Raw genomic sequence first — 23,485 nt, forward strand, 5'->3', positions numbered from 1 at the left:
TGGCAAGTGAATAAAATATCCTGCATTGTTTTTATCAGTAGAATTAAATACAGTGGCTAAATATTTTCAATTTTGTATTTCTGAATTATGTTTTAATGTATTAAAAGAAAGGCTCATACTCTTTCGATTTTTTTTAAGATATTTATGAGCCTGATGGTCTGGAAAGCTTGTGTAAGTCCTGGAAACAATAGGCCAACAAGTACCTGCATTATACACCAAAACCTAAATCAACGTTCCCATCCTTCTGGGTAGCTGGAAGATGGAAACTTTTCATGACAGACATTTGCCTAATCTGTTCTTTAAAAGTTACTGGCATGGGAAATTTATGGTCTCTTTAGACTTTATCTTTAAAGCCTTAGATATTAACTATGCTTGGCCAGAATTTCAAATAAAGTAATAACTAAAAATCGAACATCCAGAAGAGGATATTGCAACAGGTATGCATTAATTTTTTTTTTATTTTTATTTTTTTTTTAACATTTTTTTTCAGGTATCAAGGTGGTGTCTTCTTCCAAAACAGAAGCCATCCTATCCTGAAGAAAATACACATTCCAAGAAGACTTATTACCTGGTAATTTAATACATCTTAAGTTTTTGTTCGTTTGTTTTTAAAGACACTATTTTCTTCAACTGTACAACAGATATCCTCTGGAGAAAAGAGAAGACATCTCAGTACTATACACTTCCCTCTCTGGATATCCATCACAGCTTTAAGGAATTACTGACAGCTTTGTCTCAAGAGTAGCTAAATGTAATGAACAATGCTTCTGCACTCCACCATGAAAAGGTCCACACGTATTTCCATTCAAGGGTAGTAATCTATTTTAAAACAAGAATTTATTGTGTTATAGTATAAAGACACTAAACACGAAACAAAGTGTTTAACAACATCAACATTGACACAAAATAAAAGCAAGAACATTTCAAGCCAATTCTGTAACCATTTGATGTGAGAAATTCCAAGTGAAAGTTACATACACAGGGTCACCCTACAGAAAGGATGGCACCACCTTCATCTAATTTAAGCCCCTTCTCAGGGCATCATAGTATTGTCAGAATAGTTGCATTATTTTGAGGGCTTGAGTGGTGTATAGGTTTTGTCCTTGCCCTCTGCATATAGATGAACTTACCAACACATCTACGAGAGAACCAATGGCTGCATTTCTACTGTAAACTAAAAGACTTGAGGTAATTTCTCTTCTAAACTATCTTGGATTTCTGCTTCTCTATTATAGAGGGTTTCATAAAATTAAAGAGCAGCATAAATTTGGTTTACTTCATCGTAGTCCACAGAATAGCATAGGTCAATAAAACATAAAATGCTTTGCATTACAACGGAGATCTTCAACAAAATACATACAGTAATAAAGCTTCTCTGAAACCACATATTGTACTAGGGCAATCCAACATATGAAAAGATGCGTGTATCTGAGAAGATGCACTTGAACCAGTTCTTCGGACACATTACCTTGTGTCACAATCAGGTCTCTTCATTGTGGACTATTTGATAGGATCCATTATATGAACCAGCTGTATGAAAATACATGAATTTCTCAAAGATGCAACAATCTTTTCAATCAATAATACAGAGCAGCTAACATGAACATACAGATTAAGTATTCAGATTACTGCTCTTTCGTAAGAACCATTTTCAAAAATAACTGATTTGATTAACTTAAAACAATAAAATTTAGCTAAACAAGAAGTTAGGAGCACAACTATTTCATTTTCTTAAAATCATTATTTTTGGCTCTTAAAAGAATCTGAATTCTATGTTTTAAAGGCTCACTGTGAAAGTACATATACACATCAAATTTATATCCAAAGCTAGATTTTACCATCGAGTTTTAAAGGCCAAGAAATATTTTCAATACAGTAGAAAAAATAGCAGTTCCTGAAGAATATTGTAGCCTTACTTCACAGACAATATCGATTAATTAAATTGCTGTACAAAATACTTCTCTAGAGTAAATCCATTTGACCTCTATCTACCCTGAGTTATGTATCTATGTTTTTTAAAAATGTTTTAAACATTAGGTAACAGAGAAGTATGTACAAGGCTATAAAATTTGTCAGTTATTATACAGCAGTAAAAAAAAAATCATCATTATCAGCCAAATTTTTGTTTGTTATTGTAGTTACTCATTCTGGGTTGTTTCATTGTTGTTTTTCTGTTTTGTTTTTGTTTTTTTTTAAATCAAGTAGATACTTGTTTAGACATTCACGTATTGACCACTTTATTTTTATTTTTTGAGTGCAACAATAAGGCAACAGTAAAAAAAAAAAGTCATAGAAATTTTGCATACGTCGTAAAGGTATTACGTTTATAAAAGTGCTTCCTAAAAAGACAACCTAACTGCAGTATCAAAATATTACAGAGTGGTGAGAACAACTATTTATTATTTCAATAAATGTTGCTCCATAGAAAAAACGTTAATCTGATTTTAGGCTTTTTCATCTTTTTTTGGTGAAGTAAAAGCCTGGAAAAAAAAACAAAAAAAAAAAACACAGTATGGCTGCGTGGGACAAGCAAGTTTAAGAAAATATATTTTAGTCTAAACTTAAATAAGAAGGTCCACACTTTTTTGTCAAAACATTAAGCCTCTGTCAAAAATGTATTTTTTTTCTTTTTATAGTACAGGATTAAAAGACAAGATGATGCTTACAAGGTAAAGAAATAATTTACATGAAAATATCTTCTGACAAAGCTTTTCAATCAAAATATTGTTTTGTAACATTCAAACATGACATACAACAAGAAAGGAAACAGTGAATGCAAACAAAAAATGTTATATGGATTGCTTTCAAACACATAAATAAATGAAATATTGGTGTAGGCAGTAGGGCTCATGCTGATGGCTAGCCAGAAATAACAGTGTGCAATCTATTTGGAAAAAGCTCTAAAGTACAAATTACAAGCCCAATTACGGACTGCAGCAAGTTCAGTTATATCACTGCCATCCTCTCTTATCTCCAAAATAAATTCTTGATTAAATCACTCATACCCTAAATTACTCATACCTTTGCTTCAGAGATATGAATAACTATATACAAAAAGTAGTTTTATTTCACCATAGGGATAACATTGTACCTCCCTGCCAACGTCACTTGAAAAACCTTCCATGTCAAAACAATTTGACAGCAGATAAACAATTTAATAAATACGCAACGATCTTATTACAGTCCTTCAGCTAAGCATGTTAACTCATGCTGCTAGTTTTGTGATCACAGTGCATAGAATCCAAATATAAAAGAATGGGGTGGCTTTTAAGGTAATGGTAGATCCCTTGCTTATAATCCAAATATATCTGGAACTTTCATAAGTTCTGTCATGCATCAATCTTTTTGTGGCAGGAGCAAAACCTTTCCCTGGTACAATGTCCATTGCCGGCAATGGATGCACCAAAACCGCCAAGGAGCTCAGTGTTATTGCACAATATATGAAGACCTGGAATTCTTCCAAAAGCTTAAAATAAAAATAATGGAATTATTCTGACATTTCTGGACACCTGCATTAATACTGTATGACTAATAAAAGCATGTCAGTTGCATGGACTGAACCAGCGATCAACATGCGCCCAGAATGCACACTAGTAAAAATGCAGTCAAAAGAAGTAGTCTTCATTGCCTATAGGTCACTTCCAGTCAAAGGTTAAAGTTCAAAGACTGAATGATCAAAGTGCTCATTTTCTCAGTAGGACTATCTTCTGCTACGAGGATCACAAAATGGTGGCATCAACATGTGTCATCTTTAAAATAAAAAAAGAGTATTTATGGAAAACATGTAAACACTCCAAGTTCAAGTTAGCACGGCGCTGTACGCAGAAGCAATTCCTGGCAGAGATACTAACATGCAGCAGTAACACATCAACTAAGTTTGCAGTTTTGTTCAATAATGACTTAGGAAAAAAAGGCGAGAACATAAAAAAACCTTCCAAAACACATGTACACCCCCTGAGCACGTTAGTATTAGCAAATATTCCATTAAAAGGACAATAATTTCCACATTTAACTAGAGAAACTTTCCACATTTAACTTTCCACATTTAATTAGAGAAAGCTACTCATTAGGAAAGTGAAATACCAAATATGCTTAACATTTTGCACCCCTTCAAGTACAGCAGGTCCACATCAATTTACTGAACTGAGAAATCCTTTATAATGAATACGTAGCAATAAGAGTTGGCAGAGTTGGTTTCTCCTGATGCTTCTGCTCTCAACCCTTTTTTATGTAATTCTCAAGTGTCAACACAAACTCTAGCTGACAGAATCATGCCAAAGCAATAGATTACAACTGCAATACTAAACCTCAAATGCAAAAATAACTAATATTCATTAAATTTTAGATACTGTGACTGCACATATTATGAAAGAGTCTTCTAGGCCAGCCATTTCTGTGCTATGCTTTAAGATTTTAATGTATGCATTTGCCTGAGAAAGTTCTTCCTTTTAAACCTTTTATTCCTCACATCAACTTGTAGTATATTTGCAACTGGCAACAGTTGTTATTAAGTTTATTAATAGAAAGTAAACTTCCTGTCTGGTTATTTTTAATGCACTTACTTGTAACCTCGCAGACACTGAAACAGTTGTCCTATAAACCATACAGATTACTAAATCTGTAAACAGTAGAAATAGGAGTAGCAACAAACAATTCTACATTCTCACTGAAAAATACTATGTCCTCAATACTATTACTTTTAAAAAAAAAAAAAAAAGGCCTTTGTTCTGGTAAGAAGGCAAGGAACAACAATTTTACATGTTAAAAAAAAAAATGGGGCAAGGATGCAAGAGAGAAGGGGTGTTTAAATGGTGTACTCAAAGTTTAGAACAAATACGATGGAAAACACTTCCTTATTGAAAAACTGAAAGCAGTAAAGAGGTGCTAGTTGAAAATTAACACCATTGCACAATTCTTTTTCACAAAAATCTACCTCCTGACAACACAAAGAATAAAGAACAGCTTTATGAAACCAATTTCAGCCTGGATGACCAAGAAAATCTTATCTGGAAGATCCTCCTTTGTCTTTTAACACAGCATAACCAACTTTGAAATTGTCAGCATGAAACTCAACATACAGCTAGAGGAGACATTGGGTAGGGAAGATAATCTAGAAATATTTTTAGTTATCAAGGATATCATTAGTAAGAGGAAGCAAGAGTTTTGAAAGCTTGCAAAGACATTGAGTTTGTAGCAAGTAGGCTCTATAATTCTGCTCATGGAATAAGTTGCTTTGCTGAGGAAGGGATGAAATGAGAGATTAAAAATTCAGTAATAAGATAGATGCACACAGAACCACATTTACATGTCAGAGTGTAGCTTTAAGTGCTACTTTATGCCTCTATGTTTACATTGGTTTGCTTTACATCACATCCCAGTCATGCACTGCTTGTTCCCAGCTAAACAAATCCCAGGCACCTACTGGAAAACAAAACAATCTTCAAAGGCATACATTAAAAATGATGACAATCTTCCTCCTGTCTTTTCACAATACAAAGATTCAATTTCACATTAAAGCTAAGCCAGTTTAATGGCTACCTTACAACAGAAGCAGCAAAACCACTCTGCATCTCCCTCACATATTAGCACTGGCACTTAACTGTTTTTCTTTCTGGGTTTTCAGATTTTTCTCCCCTAATTTACCCAGCCCAAAGTGGTAACCCCAAGGTTAGATATGCGAGACTTCAGCTGAAGTAGAAGCAGAAAAGTAAAATGACAGAGCCATCTCTTCTAAGAGCTTGCAGATTTTTTCAGCTATACCTCTGCTTCAATACAGATCTTTTCCAGAAAGAAAGGGTTAAAATTAGCAGGCAAATTATACTTCCCATTTTAGTGTAATCCTCCATTTCTTCAAACTTCAACCCAGTTAGGAAAGTACCAAAAATTGAAAGATCAACCTCTAGAAACTTTTTTATATGGCCAGAAGAAAAACAAAATTATTATTACTTGGGAAAAGGAGCAAGGGGGGTGCACAAAATTTTAGTGGAAAAACAAACAAAAAAAACCTCCAAAGTTTAAGAAAACTTTTGTCCAACAGACATCAATGTTTTGTCTTCATATATATACAAATTTAAGGGGAGAGGGGGGAGGAAGCGCGGGGGGGGGGGGGGGGGGGGGGGGAAGCCCAATAAACTTGAAAATATGACCTACTTTGTAATTAGTAGTTAAAAAAGGACTTAAAAACAAATGAAAATATTATGAACAAACCAGCAAAAGTTATTTAAATAACTGATTTGTTTTCTCTTGCCTCTTCGGTTGCCTTTTTAGGTTACTCTGATGTTGTGGGGGAGGAAAGCGTTTCCTACTTTCAAAAAACACCCATTGAGTAATTACTTTGAAGTAATTAAATGATTTGTTCAGTAGACTATAAGAAGCCTGATTTCTTTGAGCCACAGTTATATAGCAAATTTCAGAGTCAGATAACCACATTTCTTCTCATACTCATTTGGAATTTTGCCTGTTTAACTCAAATTGAATTTCATGAATAAGAAATCAAAGTAGTATCTGCAGACTGTTCTGCTTAAGACTTCAATCCTGAATCAAAAAGAAACTCTAGTACAAATTCAAAGTAAACAAAACATGTTTTAATCACAAGATAAAGCCACTAAATTAAACTTAACTCATTTCTCTTTAGAAATAACTAGCAAGTGAAAACAAAATTAAAAGTCAATAAGAATTCCCCTAAAATTGCCAATAAAGAGAAAGCAAAACTAGGAACAGTTAAGGACCAAGCATATTGCAAGAGTGAGAAAACAGAAAATGAAGAGAAAGCAATTACTGAGTAATTTAGTGAAGATGAAAAATCCAGCCTATTATCCTTGTAGACAAGAGTATTATTATTCTTGGAAAACAGCGTAATGTACAACCACATGATAAACAGTCCTAAATTTCTTACATACTTGTTGACCCCATGACATACAGCACTCCTCTTATTGTGACTGAAGTCAACTTGTTTTAGAGAGACTATTGGAGTATTATGAGAAACACAGTTTCATTCTGCTACATTACCATTTATAAAAAAAACAACATGGGTATCAGCAAGTTTTATGAAAAATTCAATTTTTTAATCATCATGGGCACTGTGGGTTTTTAAGAATTTAAGCATGAAGCCTTTAGCCTCTCCATTCCTGTTATCTCAAACTACCTGACCTCATTTCACATACAGGACAGAACGTGTCCTGGGGTGGGGAGACAGTGAAAAAATCAGGATGTCTCATGACAGAGGCTTCAGTGAAATGTAGCAATAAGACCTGCTCTTTTTGCACTATCCTAACAGACAGTATTTTCTACTCTAATACAACCCTTCCCCAAATACACAGGCTTCTGATAACCACCATTTGATAGCATTATCCTAGGGAAAGCAAAGAAAGTACTGGCCAACAGGAGAAGAGAGAAGGAGAGCATAGTCCATCTCTACCCTCTGCCTCGCTCTTCCTTTCCTTTCTCACCAACAGACCAGATAGGACAAGCACATACAACCAAGCCCAGCTCTGGGTAGATGACAAATGTTGAGCCAGAAGAAAGAAACAACACAGTATAAAGTCAGAAAGAGAGCAGATGGTAAGGAAAAAGAGAGGAAAAAAAAACACAACACTAGCACTATTGACCCTGCAATTTTGGTATATATGTATCACGTACGTGTAGAATCTTACTACTACACCACTATAAGTTCCTAAGAACCTTTAAGTCAGCCAACTGTCTCACACTGAAAATTCTGATGAACAGTGGAAATTACTGAAAAAAACAAGGCTGCTTATAAACATATAGGTGTATTTTTATTGCAGTGAAAGCTTTTAAAGTACCACCAACAAAAGAAAAAAAATGGTTTTAAAGCTACACCTAGTTCAATTAAGGACATTCCCCACCCACACCTTAAGACTTGTCATGAACTGGTGTAGTTCACAAGAACTTTTATTCAAATTCAGTCCTACAACCTAAAACACAAATCTGTGTTGTTTAAATTTCAGCCAAGAATCACTGAAGTGTGATATAAAGAAATTCACAGCAGATATCTCAGAAATGGGGTTTTCATAAATATTGGAAATTAAAGAATTTTAGGCTTTGAATGCCTTTACACTGCCTTCCTGCATTTTAACTGCCTTCAATCTAAAAGAGCTTCAAAATTTCTGGTCCTAGTTAAATACTTACCATGATACCACCATTTTGTTTTCTTTGGATTCTTGTTACATGTTCTTACATAAAATGAGTTATCTGGAGGTCGCCTCTGCAACAGAAGAAAAGACCTACAAATAATCAAACAATCCCCACATTGTAAATACATGAACTATTTAATAAGTTTAGGAAAGCGAATGCAATGAAAACAAGGCAGCAAACAGGGCTAGGGCCCTTGCAAGAAAAATCCAGGTAATGATTCTTACTGGAGATACTCATGCCAAGATTCCATGAGAAATTCCAAACCACTTGAAGACAGACTGGGGCTGGGGGAGGGAATAATTAAAAAAAAAAATAAAGCACATAAGAAAGGAACATTTGTTGATTTTTTTTTTTAAAAGAGTAATTTCCTTTGTGGTTTGGAATGTCATTTTTATATATTAGGTCCAATTCACATCCATAAATCTCAGCTTGGAGTGGGTGAAAAATGGGCTTTGTTTAAGCTGTCATCAAACAAGTATCTATGTCTCATCAACACTTCATATTCTTCAGTTGTCTTTATAAGTATCATCAGGAGGCAGAGAATATAATACAAAGCAATCGGGTGGTATTTTTCTACCAAATACACATGACTACGAGTGACAGGGATGTAATAAATACACGTTTGGATATCACAGATATAAAAGCTCAAATTAATTTCCACGGGAATTCCACTCCAAAACAAGTGGTCACGAGTAAAAGAGTAGCCTCCTTTACAAAAGAAGTCTGAGTGCCATTCATTTACTAACAAAAAACATCTTAGACATCCGCATTAAATACATTTAAATAGTCACTTTGCACTGCCTTTAGAGACAATCAATTTACACAGAATTGTAAGAATTTAACTTCACTGTTAGTACAAGTAGAAGGGTTCTATCCACGCTGCTTTTCCAGAAATATGAGCAAGTCACCATAAAGAACGTTAAAAAGTACTTACTGCACTGCAAGTTTGCAGCTCTAGCTTAGCTTTTTTTCAATAATAGAAATGCAGATACAGTACATTTGCCTATTTTAGAATTTCAGAAACAAAAAAAAACTTACTTTGTAAAAAAAGAAAACTAGTAATTTTCACTTACTCTACTCCAACTGTGCTAAAAAACCCATACCTTTTCTTTGCAGCTGGAAAGCATGCTAATAATGCTAAGACAAACAGATTGCACTGAGAGAGCTGGAGACCAGTCTTCTGTTAGAATGGACAAACAGATATGACCGTTGCTATAAACATGTGGATGAACAGGAATATTGTCACCAGTAAACATGACCTAAAAAAAAGAAACCACAAACATTTGTAATTTATTTTTTACATTAATTGTTATTTATTGTCCCCGTTTTATTTAAAACTGCATGGCTTTTGGAAAAACAGCAATATCTTATTTAAGAAGTGGATTCTGCCATTTTCACTTACAGTAAATAATGCAATTTACCACATCCATTCATTCTTGCAAGCAATTAATTGAAATGTAAAATTAAATGACAGAAGCCTTATTAGCTATGAAGATGAAGTTGCATAGATGGTTAAATGGCAGTTATTTTCCTACAAATATCCACACAGAGTAGAAAAAACGTCAAGGCAATAGTGTAAAGATATCAAACCAAAATATTTAAATCTTGTAGTCTCAGTCTTTTATATCCTAAGAAATACAGTTGCATAGCCAAAACACTGGATTTTAATTGTTTCATAAGCCACAATAATGTATACCAAGAAACATAATGAGACTTAAAAATGAGTATTTCTATAATCCTGGACACAACAAAGTAAGTTCTGGACAACTCATAAAGAGTTAAATGAACTAACCCAATTAATTATAACTTCTACAACCACAGTATGTTACCACATAGGAAATGCTTTAGATCATTATTTTAAATAGAATTTGTTTTTATTTAACATGGGTGAACAACAAAAACAGCATTGAGAACCTTAACTCTTCTCTACTGAAAGATAACATCACTATCAAAAAAAGGTAAGAAAACCAGTTTTAACAATTATTGCTCTAACAGAAGGTTTTGTCAAACACACAGTTAGCTCAGGACAAATGGAAATGGAGTAAAAGTGATATCCTCACAGCAGCGTTATACTCCTGAGCTCCTTATCCAACACAACCACTGTAATCTTTTATGATTATGAATGGTAGAGATTTGTTATGTCATTGTACAATATCCCGCTGCCTCTTAAGCATTTCATAAGTTCACGTACATGCACACACACACACACACCCATCTCGTTGTTGCCTACAAGAAGTATCACCTTAATCACATGTGAACCTGAAGGGAGAGAGCTTAACCTGTTTGCCTAATAGTGTAGAGACTTCTGTAACAGCAGAAAAACTGGATGCAGAATGATCTTTCATAGATCTTTAACAGATATTTCTTAAGTACTGAAGAGCTTACCTTCATAACCTGTAACATATTTAATTTCTATCTAATGTCTTCACTTAAAGGAAAACCGAAACTAGGCGACTAAGTAAAAGCATGCATGTTCTGACAGATAACATATTTAATGTAGAAAACAACCGACTGATTAAGCAGAGGACATGTAAATTATTTTTTGTAAATCTAAAATAGATTTACAGGAGGAAGAATTATAATCCAAAGGTTTGTACTATAAACGAACTCAGCGCCTAGAATTTTCATCATGCTGCTGGACATTACAACAAACAAATACTCAGTACTTAAATTCTTAATTGCCTTTTGGGCTTAAAAATAAATACATCAGTGTATGTGTACTGGTCTACATTGCTGTTTTACAATAAATTGCATACAGCTACACACACACATTGGGTAATGAGCACAAACAATACCTACTTGGAACCAAATGAAAGTGATTAACCTCTCACAGATCACCTACAAGTAGTTCACTGCAAAACTGACAAAATGCAGATGTGCAAGTGCCAGTTTGTTCCTTAAAACCTGAGACTGAAAAGTCAGCATTCCAGTTTTTAACATAATGCCTAAAGATAAGTATGTTTAGAGTTTAAGTGACTCTCATAGCTCCTTGCTTGAGCTTCAATAGCCATGAGAAAAGCATCAGAGATCCCCTTTGAACTTCAAGCTGAAACAAGGCAAGAATTAAGGCACCCTCACTTTTCTTCTTCCCTTCTGAGGAGATCAGAAGTGACAGCCTAACACCTCTTACAAGCCTTTTTTTTTTTTTAAAAAACAAAAAACATTTCTCACAGGTAATGGACAGATGGATGTACAGAGCTCATTCTGCACCCTGGCAGTAACGCTGCAATTAATCAGCAATTAGTGTTACCATGAAAGCAATACATGAGTTTATCCCTTAATTCTAACCACTAGATTTGTAGGCCTCTCAAAGTGGCCAGGTATTTATGAGAATTCCTACCACAATAACTTTTTTTTTTGGCAACCATATTAACCGTGGCAGCAGACAAGATGCAGGAGTATTAAAAATGAACTAGCTAGCTTTCATTTAAAAATGAAATGAGCTATAACCTAGAGGTGGAGTTAAGCAGGTGGTAAGAAAACAATTACCTGAGGCGAATCAAAAGGATACCGACTACTGAACTTAAATAGAAGCTGAAATTTCTCCCCTTCATATAGTGTTCCTGGAGCACCTTCCATGTCTACAATCCACCTAAGGAATTAAGAAAAAAATCAGTACTATAGACTAATAAATTATAATTTCACTCCTGGAGCACAGGACAAATAGAATCAACCACTAATCAGCCAATTTTCTAAACTTTCAATCAGTATCATAAGAGAATAACGCATACAGCCCACAGCCCACATTTAGAAGAAACAAGCTTAGTATTTCACATGCATGCATTGCTAAAGCACTACAAATTATACAAGTAATTATAACTTGAACTCATCATGGATCCATCAGTTCCCAAATAAATGGCTGTTACATGAGCCAAAGCTGACACAAAAGACTTGTTCCAAAGTTTATTCCTACATAAAATCGGGCTTGGAAGGGAACAAAGTAGTACGCATCTTTTATCCATGTTGTTTTCATTTTTCTATCATTGAAATCATCGTTATAGTTTACTAAAATAAAATCAATATCCAAGAGGGAATGGGGAATGCTGCTCTTGAACTTACAAGAAAAGTCAGAAACTAAGTATTACGCAATCTGGCGTGCAAGGGAACACTAAAACTGTAAAAGCTAGTAATATAAAAATGAAAAGGTCACAGTAAATTGAAAGCAGAAAAAGGATGACTTGCAACTGGAATTAAGATGCAACATATCACAGTATGTTTTTCTTCTGCATCTACTTCTTCCACTGTAACATGAAATTAGTGTTGTTTTTTTTTTAATCCAGTCAAAATAGATTCTGTATAGTGTTCAAGACATATAACAACACCATGCTATCTCACTTCTGTCATTTTGTAGTTCTGTTGTTCATTTAATACAATCCTCTATAGCATCACTTCCCCATTTTTGTCTTTCACCCTTGATTGAGTTTTACACATTTAAGGAATACAATAATGTAAAGATTTATCAAGAGACTACAAATGTCTCAGACAAAAACATGTACATCACTCCCAAGTGAGGCAGTTGAGATTTTTTTAGAACAGCAACGCATTCAGAAAAGCCAATGTCCCGTTCCACTGGCAGTCCTGATGATCCTTTTCTCAACCTCTCTCCACCCTCATACCATATAGGCTGTCCCTGTATTTAAGTGGTGCATATTTTTCATCGTCTTTTTTTTTTTTTCTTTTTTTTTTTTTTTAAAGAAAAATTACTTCTCCACTGATCTGCTGTTGCACTCTTCAGGAGGAACTTATCTTTAACAGTAGGAGGGTAAAGGAGGGCAATGACTGTCCTTTGATTGCAGGGCAGGTGGCACTGAATGTAACAGAGCTGAACTGAATGGCACTTACAGGTGCCAATGACACTGTTGGGAGCCTCTGGGAAAGGATTAAGGTAAATAAAGTGTTGTTGTTGTTGTTGTTGTAGTTCATCCATCCAACCCATATGACAACACTGATAAATATTCTACAAGTAATTAAGGGATATCTCTAGCTCAACTGCCCTTGTCCTTATGGGTGACTTCAATTTCCCAGATGTTAACTGAGAATATCACACAGCTGATAGCAATGGGTCCAAGAAATTCCTGACGCAGACAGAAGATAACTTCTTGGTACAGCTACTAAGGACGCTGATCAGGAGTGCCCTCCTAGATTTGTTTTCAAATCTAGAATTTATTGAAAAAACACTTGAAATAACACAATCATTTTTTCCATGATGGAAAGTCCTGCTTAGTAACTTAACTGCCATTTATGAGGTTACTCATCTGGTTAACAAAGGGAAGCCAGTATACTTATCTTTTTGGATTCCAGTACAGCTTTCAATACTTTATCTCACAGTATCCCTCTGGAAAAATCATCCAGCATACAGCTAGACAAGTACATGGTATGACGGGTGAACAATGAGTTGGTGGGTCAGGTTCAAAGGCATACAGTAAGTGGGGTTACAATGGGCTGTTAGCCTGTCACCACTATTAGGGTTCTGCAGTGCCTCTATTTGTGGTCCAGGTCTCTTGTTCAGTGTTTTTATAGATGACGTGGATGCAGGACTCTAAGAGCACTGAGCATGTTTGTGGATGATACTAAATTAGGAAGTGCTATGGACTCTGTCAGTGGTAGAAAGGCCTTGCAGAAAGATCTTGATAGATTAGAGGGCTGAGCCATCACCAATGTTATGAAATATACAGAAAGCTTTGGATTCGGTACCTAAATGGTGCAACTCTAGCTATACATTCAGACTGGGGAATGAGAGGCTGGAGAGCAACCCCATGGAAAGGGACATGGGGGTGCTGGTTAATGGCAAATAGAACATGAGCTAGCAGCATGACCAGGCAGCCAAAAGGGCCAACAGGACCCTGGGCTGCATCAAGCATGGCACTGCTAGATGGTTGATGGAAGGGATTGTCCCGCTCTGCTCTACGCTGTGTGACCTCACCTCAAGTACTGTGTGCAGTTCTGGGTGCTGCGGTATAGAAAGGACACAAAACTATTAGAGTGTTGAAAAAAGGACTACAAGAATGATGAAGGGTCTGGAGGAGAAGGCACATAGCAGAGCAGGCTGAGGGGAGGCCTCCTGGCAGCCTGCAGCTCCCTCACGAGGGGAGCAGAGGGGCAGGCGCTGAGCTCTGCTCTCTGGGGACAGCGACAGGACCCGAGGGAACGGCATGGAGCTGGGACAGGGGAGGGTCAGGCTGGGGGTTAGGGAAAGGGTCTGCACCCAGAGGGTGGTTGGGCACTGGGACAGGCTCCCAGTGCCGTGGTCACAGCACCGAGCCTTCTGGAGTTCAAGAAGCATTTGGACAACGCTCTCAGACACGTGGTCTAGTTTTTGGGTGGTCCTGTGCAGTGCCAGGAGTTGGACTTGATGGTCCCTGTGGGTACCTTCCAGCTCAGGATATTCTGTTCTGATTTATTCTAGCTGCACTTGAGATTACATAGCTTGCTATGCCTTCTGCTTTTACATTTATACACACACTCCACCAATACCATTCAGCTTTATTGGTCTTTGTGATCCAGAATCTCCACTTTCAAGTTTTTGAACTAGTTTCATTTATGAAGAAAATTCTGAAAATTCTGCCTGGACACTGTTCCTCTTAAGGTCAAGGAATCACTAGAACCCATCTTCCCTGTGTTTTTTTTTTTTTTTTTCTCCTTTTTAAGCCATCTCAAACTTCTAATTATTGGGTATTTAAAAAGAAAAGATTGCTTAAAGTTTCAAATGACCCAGTTACATCATATGCTCCAATTAATTTATTCAGCTCCTTTTAAACCCCAGAGTATTGGTACACAAATCCATACTGCACCAACACAAACTTCAATTTGATTAAAAATCTGAGAACACGCTACTTTGCATCAAAAACCCTTGAAGGGTGAAATATGATGTTTCTAGCATTGGGAAGCTAGTTAGTGACAATTTGAAAAAAATGCCATGAACTGGAAGTTTTTATTTGCATGTATGAAAATTGCACGTAGCAGAAAAAACAATGCAGTAGCACTCGTGACAAAAACATCCCAAGAAAAATGGAAATCCATGAATGGAATAAAGTTTTCTCCTTTTACATCTCTTCACCTTCTGTAAACTTTCCCTTAATTGCTACTTTTATTTAAGCAAGTGAAAAAGCTCTTGAAAAATTAGATTGGATTTTCTTTGAGAAGCAAAATACTTTTTTTTTTCTCCTGAAAAAAAGGACTCCAAGTAAAGCAAGAAACAATTTTCAATTCACCGAATGTACAATGGTATGCTATTAGTACCAAATTCTGGAAAGTGCTATTTCAACTCGTTTCAGTCATAGTCTTCAGCATCAAGTATCACAAAGAACAGTACCACTTGAAAGCAACAGCAGTATTTAACTCAGTATACCAAAAGCACTGAAGGCTTATGAAACCTCAAGTAGCATGGTCAGAATGCCAGCACCAGAAATGCAAATGTTAAGAAACATCACGTCAGCTCAACTTATGTATTTAAATTGATCCATCGATCAAGGCTACACCTTGACCCACCACCAGGCTACATGTCGAGAACAACGACTCTGAAATTCAGACTCATTGATTTTTATATCTGCAAAGATTTTTCTAACATTTCTCTGAATTAATTTAAGAAAAAAAGACAGAAAATTGCCTAAAAAAAAGTCACAGTTTTTGAATTTCAGTCAATTGAAAAAAAAACTTGTTTAATATAGGGAACAACACCTGTCAATTTCAATAAAATGCACAGAATATTTAACCATATTTTTGTTTTGCACACATAAATTACAGAAAGATGAAGAGTCTCAAAAATGAATTTGGACAACTTTGTTCTTTAAGATGTTTTCTCCGCTTAGAGTAAGATGATGGAAATTAGTAACTATGAAATACACTCCTTATAATGGTTTGGGCTGGGACAGGGTTAATTTTCTTCACAGAGTCTTACACTATACCTGGTTTGGGACTTCTGACGAAAATAATGGCAGTAAAACAGCAATGTTTTAGCTGTTGCAGACCACAGACAAGGACTTTCAGCTTCTTGTGCTGCCCTGACACCAAGCAGGTTGGGAGTGTGCAAGGAGCTGGGAGGGGACACAGCCAGAACAGCTGACCCAACCTGACCAAAGGGATGTCCCATACCACATGGCACTGTGCTCAGCAATAAAAGCTGTGGTAAAGAAGAAGGAACATTCAGAGCAACGGTGTTTGTCTTCCCAAGCAACTATTACATACAATGAGCCCTGCTCTCCTGGAGAGTGGCTGAACAGCTGCCTGCCAATGGGAAGCAGCAAACGGATTCCTGGTTTGGCTTTGCTTTAGTGTAGCTCTTGCTATTAAACTGTCTTTATCTCTGTCCATGAGTTCTCTCACTTTTACCTTTCCAATTCTCTCCACCATCCCACACGGGGACAATGAGAGCAGCTTTGTGATACTTAGCTGTCTGCCAGGGCTAAACCACAACAATAATGTAGAAAGTCTAAACCAGCTACTCCATTATTTCATTAAATTTAAAGGAGTTTCACAGGTTAGTAGCTACGAGAGGTTGTTAAATTAAAATATGCAGAAGCTTTTACCGATTATCATTTTGTTAAATAGAAAAATGCCTAATACAAACTTAATGAATTCATTATTCATGTTCTGAGAGTGTCCAGCACATTACCGCAATATGCCCATTAAAAAAGTTTCATTCTCTGGATTAAAAACAAAAGTTCACAACGTTACTTGGAACAAATTGTGAAAGTGGCATGAGGAGGCTTTCCACGACATACTTTTCAACTTAGCAGCAAAAATTGAACAATACTTACTGTGTAATTGAATTTTGTACACTCTTTTCGTTTAGAGTCATTCCTGGAGGTGGATCATTTTGCAACGCCAATAGCTCTTTTTGTAATCTTTTCTAGAAAGAAATTGTATAAAATAAGTTCAAATATTAAATGAAGCTCAAAAATTAGCACATGCACCAAAGTAAGCTTTTAATCAATTACTAAAAGGTAAAATGAGTTATTTAAAAATTAAATCCAAAGTGAAATTGAAGCAGGAGAAGAAGGAAAGAATCCTCCCCAAGAAATTAAACTGAACATTCACAAGCTTTAAGTTTAGTGTTTTTTCATTATATTTTTTTGTAAAATTTACAACGCTACTAGGTGAAGCACTGTTGCATTATGAAACAGTATCAAGGATTTTTTGTCATGCTACACAGATGTCTACCACAGCTCTATAGTTAGCAGTAAACATTTCAAATTCCCCAAATTGCATCGGATTTACAATTAGTTCTCCAAGACCTTAACAGAACAACTCTTCCTTCTCTCCGTTATTTAAGATGCTTATATTTGGCATCTGTGCAAGTATTTTCCTTGTTCCAAGTCATCCCAAAGGACATAAAGCAAAACTAAACAGGATTATGTGGTTTTGTAGAGCACAAACTACTTTCTAACTATAAAATAACTCTACCTTCAAATCCCCAGATATGCAATATTTAGAGAAGCATTATACTAGTAGCTCAGGTAATTCTTTTGACAGGGATAAATCAGTAACTGCAACCATTTCTGCAACAACTAACAGAACCATTGCTTACAATTTATGTCATGAGGGATACACAGCCTGTATGAAGTGTTACCATTGGCAGTGCTTTCAAAGCATATTTTCTCCATAAAAGACGCTAAGGCCTCCATAGCATCTATACAGTTCACCAACAAGAACCAAATCAGATTCCCAGTGTTCAATTTTTGCTTTTTGCATAACATTTGGGGAAAATTATACACGATTGGGGAAGATTATACACAAACCATATTTAACACCACTAACATGAACTAAACCACAAAGCTCCCAAATAGTTTTTACAAATCCTGAATGGTTTCAAGTCAGTTCTTTTTCTGATACTTTCCAAGATGATTGCCACATAAACCTCAACCAATATGCCTGATCATACAGATTGTCATAAGGAAAAGATACTAAAGTTCAGAGACTAGAACCTTAAGTGATAAAAGAAATTCAAAATCTTTCACTTAAGACCTTTGGAAATGTTAGGTAAAACAGGAAAGAATAAACGTACACAAGAACAGCAAAAGAATGAGTAGATCTATTTACTGATACATATAGCCCAACTGCAACAGTGTCTTTACAAAGGAACCTAAAATCTATCTTAAAATTAAGAACACCCACACTACAGTACCGGTATCTGATCAAACAATAATTTGAAGAGAGGAAGTTTTGTTTGATCTACATCCTACAAAAATTGCTGAATTGCCATCACTTAAAATATCATTTGAAGTTTCAATTTATGACTCTTTTCTTCATCAACCTGCTTTTCAGTGTAATCCAGTGCCAGTCATTCTTTCATTCACCTCATCAGTGCACAAATATTCTCTCCAATAGCTTTGCAGCTTTTCAGCTCTCACGTGTTATATTTCTGGTTCTTTCTAAAAGAACAGTAACCCAAGGGAGCAGAGAGCAGAGAAGAGGAAATAAATGTGTACATAGTCAGCAGAGCACCACTGAAATGCCCTGTTCTCATCTTCAACATCTGCTGTTACCTTCAAGGGGACCTGTCCATTAAAATCAAATAATATATACGGACAACACATTGTCCATCAACTGCAATACAAAATTGTAAGATCCAAAAGTGTACCCTAGAGAAATAATGAGAGATACTCATTATTCACCTAACCTATTATTTACCTAACCAATAAACAAAATTGCTTCTTCCTTGTCTTTAGAAATTCAATCTTCTCCAAGTTAACCATTCCAAACAAGTATCAACAGAAGTTCAGCCTGATCTGAATTCACAGCTCTCATTAAGAACATTAATAAAAAAGCATATTCGGGTTGCTACCCTACAAAGATGAAAAGAGCACGTTTAATAGAAAACTGACAAGTTATTTGGATATTCAGCCACAAACTCAGTAAAATGCGTTTGCCCAGGAAAGCAAACCTGCAATATTACTTGCACACAGAAAATGGAAACAAGCTTTAGCAAAGAAACTCACTGCTTTGAAACAAGGGAATCCAAAACCAAAACCTGCCTGTCACTACCTATCACACAGGGAGCACCTCTGGTGCATTCTGACCAGCAGAAGTTCCTAGGAATAGCTCCTCTGGAAAGGCAGGGAGGGGATTAGGGAGGATGCCAAGAAATCCACCACTCTTCTGGACTCGTTCCTCATTCAGAAGAACCTCCCAAACACAAGCAGGTATCAGCAGAAAGCACTATTCCCTGCAACCTTACCACACCCACACTAACTGCTGTCAGTTATCAGCTGTGCTCTCCGTTATACTTTGCCCGTATGTATTTCGTGTATCCCAGCAATGATTCACTTGAGGATAAGGTCAGGAGGAAAAATAAAAGTATAGAAGTGAAGAGGATCACAGCAGCAGGAATTCAGGACAGAAGACCAATGACTGCTGTCAGATATGGCACAGAGACTTTCCATTTTTCAGAGGTTCTCTATCAGAGAACGTTATGCAACTTCAGCTCTACCTACTACCTTGGATAACAACCTTTGAAATTATAGGACAAAAACACTATTTATTATAAATTCCTAGATTTCTCCCATCATGACAGGATTTTTTTCCAAACTGGAAAAATAAGATATAAAATCTAGTTTTATGACCTCTTAATATTCCATCAACTATGCCACGTGAGTCAATCATACCCATGTATACTTATCAGCTAAGGTATCTGATCAGGCTCTCACCACAAGTTCTCAAAACATGGTTTGTTCTACCAGGCACCAGCCCAGTTAACTCTGCAGACAACCAGCTGCCTGCAGACCTCTTTCAGAAGACACTGTCCAGTATCTCTAGAAACTGGACCAAAAGGGAATCGTGGCTTACTAACCAGAATTCATACAACTACCGACAAATTGTTTAAGAGGGGGGCTAACTAGTATGCAGAAATTTGTCTTTTAATTGGCCTGTTTGGTCAACTCATTCCAGTGCTGGACAACCCTCATGGTATGGAGGGTTTTCTTTGTATCCTACTAGAACGCCTCACGCTTCGATCTGCCTGCTGCCCCTTGTCTTCCTCCTGTGCATCTCGGAGGAGTCACGCTCTGTTTTTGCTACACCCATCAGGTCGCTGCAGACATCAGCAAGATCTTCCTTCTCTTCTCTTGTGAAGGCTGAGCAGCCTCTTGTGAGTCATGTAGGTCAGCCTCACCACCTCAGAAGCCACATGAGGTACTCACTACAGCACACCAGGCCCTTCCTGTAGCAGGGCCCCCGACAGACGGCGCTTCAGATGTGGCCTCCAGTGCCAGGGAGGAGAATAAACACTTTCCTCGCGCTGCTGCCTACATTCTTGCACATCGCTGCAGCTAGGATGCAGCTAAATACATGTACAATCAGGAGGTTTTGAGGATACTCTCCCGAAGCTACCATGGAGGACTTTTTTTCTATCCCTTCTCACTTACCACAACTTAAAGTTGCTTCATGTAGTATCTCATTAGTATCAGCAGTTAGATCTAGTTGAAAGAAACAAAACAAAAAAAACCCATACACACTTAAATGAGGCCCTTGAGGCCCACATTCATACAGTTCAGTTGGGAAATTCAGCTCCTTGTTACCAAAGCAATTCAGAAAATTTCCGAAGTTTAAATGAAACAACTTGAAATTGATTCCTCTTCAGTGGTTAGAAGTGTTTGTACTAGCTTATCAAATACATTTCAAAGAGTGTTGATTTCCTCAGAGTAACACCAAGAACACCTAAAGACTACTGTAACATCATACAGAAAACTAGAAACCTGCACTGGTAGCATCAAGATAGCTTGATATTCGTTTAGTTACTTTATTTTGTTATTATTTTCTTATGTTTAGAAGACTGCTATACCAAACACACACACACACTACACACAAAGGGCTCATTGAAACTAAACTTCTGAAATTAAACATTTGGAAAGGGAAGGTTTCAGAGGGAGACATTTCCTTGTGTTTTAAAGACATGAATATAGGAAATTGCTTTTCAGGCATGAAATTCCTATTTTTTTTCCCTCATGAGGGGTGGCACAACTAGAGGGACAAAGGACACTGGATGAACACTTTTCCAACAATCTTGGCCATCTGTAGAATCTTAACAACTTAGGGCTTGCTGATACCTCGGGGAAGTCACCTCCATCTTTCTAACATAAGGATGGATCAAAGATATGTAAAATATCCTTGAAGTTAAAAGCCTTTAACATTTCCCACATCACCCTATCTCTGCCTATTCCACTGCTTTTCCAACTGGAATAGTTTTCTCCACAGTTATAGATCCAGGTGAGTGAATTATGCCAAACCACTTTTTATTCTTCGTGGAGACAGAATTATTTGACTTATTTTCAACTTACTTCTCTCCTTACCCAATCTTCCCTAAACTAAACCCATGTAACTCTTTCAACTTCCTCCCACCTCCAAGTCTCATTATCTGTGCATTTCATTTTCGCAGCTGACTCCTTAACTATAAATATATATATATTTACACACCACACAAATATATAGACATACATATGCATATACAGCAACACAATACTCAAAACCAGCCACTTAAGGCTCAAGTTGCAAAATGTTTCATCATTACCCTTCCATGCACATCCCACAGATTTACTTTTTCTTTGTAGCAGCACAAGGCTTTTTACACACTTTGTCTGCATTCTGTACTGGTTTGGGCTGGGACAGAGTTAATTTTCTTCAAAATAGCTCCTGTGGTGCTATGTTTTGAGTTTGTGATGAAAAACAGTGCTGATTACACACTGACGTTTTAGTTGTCGCAGAGCGGTGCTTGCACATAGCCGAGGCCTCTTCTGCTTCTCGCACTGCTGTGTAGTGGAGGCCAGCACTGCATGAGCAGCAGGGAGGGGACACAGCCAGGACAGCTGACCACAGTGACCAAAGGGATATTCCACACCGTCAAATGCCATCAGGGTTAGCAATTAACAGCTAGGAGAAAGGGGGGGGAATGTTTGGAGTTGTGACTTTTGTCTTCCCAAGTAAAATGAAGCCCTGCTCTGCTAGAAACAGCTAAACACTAAACACCCACCTGCCAAAGGGAAGTAACAAATGAATTCCTCACTTGTTCTGCATGCACATGCAGCTTTTGCTTTACCTATTGTCTTGATCTTAATGCGCAAGTTCTCATTTTACCTTTCACATCACAGAATGGAGCGAGCAAGCAGCCGCGTGGGGCGGGCTGCCTGCTGCAGTTAACCCAGCTCTGCATCTGCTTGCTGCTGCACTGGTTAGTCTGCTACTCCTGCTTCTCCCCTCTCCTTCCCCACTTAAACATGCTGTAGCTTTCTCTCCTGAAAGCCATTTTGCTGATTTTAATCAAAAAAAAAAAAAAAAAACACATTAATTTATACCACATTTTTCTTGCCGGCTCATTCAAAGGCCAAAGTAACACAAGCAAAAAATACATATAATTTGCATCATCAGAAAACACCTACTGCTCTGTTTTCATAGTAGTTACGACACAGCAGAAGAGGAAACAATGGTAGTTCAATACAATTTGCTCTAAAAAAATAGCTAAAATGGATTTCCTATCTATGTACAAGTTAATTGTCTATTTGTAGCCCGTAGGTATCAGACACCATTCATTTCAGTGATTTCCAGAAGCCACTTTTTTATAGGAAAGCAGAAGAATAAAAATAGTATTTGCCATCTGGAAACTCACTCAAAATAATTGCCAAAAAAGCAAATCAGAATCAGTTGCTTAAACACTTAAAAACAACAACAAAAAACATACACTAAAAACTAAACAGCTGAATACTAGTGGCAGACACAATATCCAATACCAGAAAGCTATTAAATCTGTCCTATTTGTTTGCCATGATTTACTGCCTCGTTGTTATTAAGTATCTGTGTCATCTGTTCTTTGCTTTCCTTTTCCATTAACAGACTCATCCCTTTCTTCATCTTTCTTTTAGGTGATTTCCAAAAAAACTTTCTTAATGCATTTTCAGATCTATTTATTAATTTAAAACAAGGAACCACAGGTAAATTTCACACTTGCATGCTTCCCCCTTCCTTTTATATGGAGCATTAAAAGTGACAACTTATTTTCACTTTGTTTTGTACAAAGTCTTTTCGATCTTCAACTCACTAAATAGCTCCTCACGTAGCCACACTTATTACACTTCCTCTATTTTTCCATATTAAGACAACTTCCCACTGTAAAATAGTATTTTCTAGAAACCTGTAGCGCTACAACGCTTATCAGTAGTCCATCTTCATTTACAAATCTCCACCTCTGTTGAGAAATACACATCTGAAGTAAATACTGTTATTACTTTTGCTTTTTAATTACTGCGAATCAAGAATGATAACCCTTTCATCACACATTCAAGTTGCTTTCAGCCTCTCAGCCAGCTCCTTCCAGTCAAGCTACAAGACAGTACAGCCACTCACT

The 23,485-nt window shown here is 36.7% G+C and overlaps 1 protein-coding gene across 1 annotated transcript in view; it reads right to left on the reverse strand.

Moving 5' to 3' along the window:
- Positions 1-818: 818 nt before the first annotated feature.
- The window catches only part of UBE2W (ubiquitin conjugating enzyme E2 W), a 33,449-nt gene continuing 10,782 nt past the window's right edge, over positions 819-23,485 (reverse strand). The window contains exons 2-6 of the mRNA XM_068672106.1: positions 16,911-17,002; positions 11,644-11,746; positions 9,258-9,413; positions 8,149-8,224; positions 819-3,749 (exon numbers count right to left, since the gene is read on the reverse strand). Coding sequence (XP_068528207.1) covers positions 3,736-3,749; positions 8,149-8,224; positions 9,258-9,413; positions 11,644-11,746; positions 16,911-17,002 — 441 coding nt within the window. The 3' untranslated portion in view covers positions 819-3,735. The remainder of the gene's footprint in view (positions 3,750-8,148; positions 8,225-9,257; positions 9,414-11,643; positions 11,747-16,910; positions 17,003-23,485) is intronic.

This window comes from Anas acuta, chromosome 2 (assembly GCF_963932015.1).
Source record: "Anas acuta chromosome 2, bAnaAcu1.1, whole genome shotgun sequence".
NCBI lineage: Eukaryota > Metazoa > Chordata > Aves > Anseriformes > Anatidae > Anas > Anas acuta.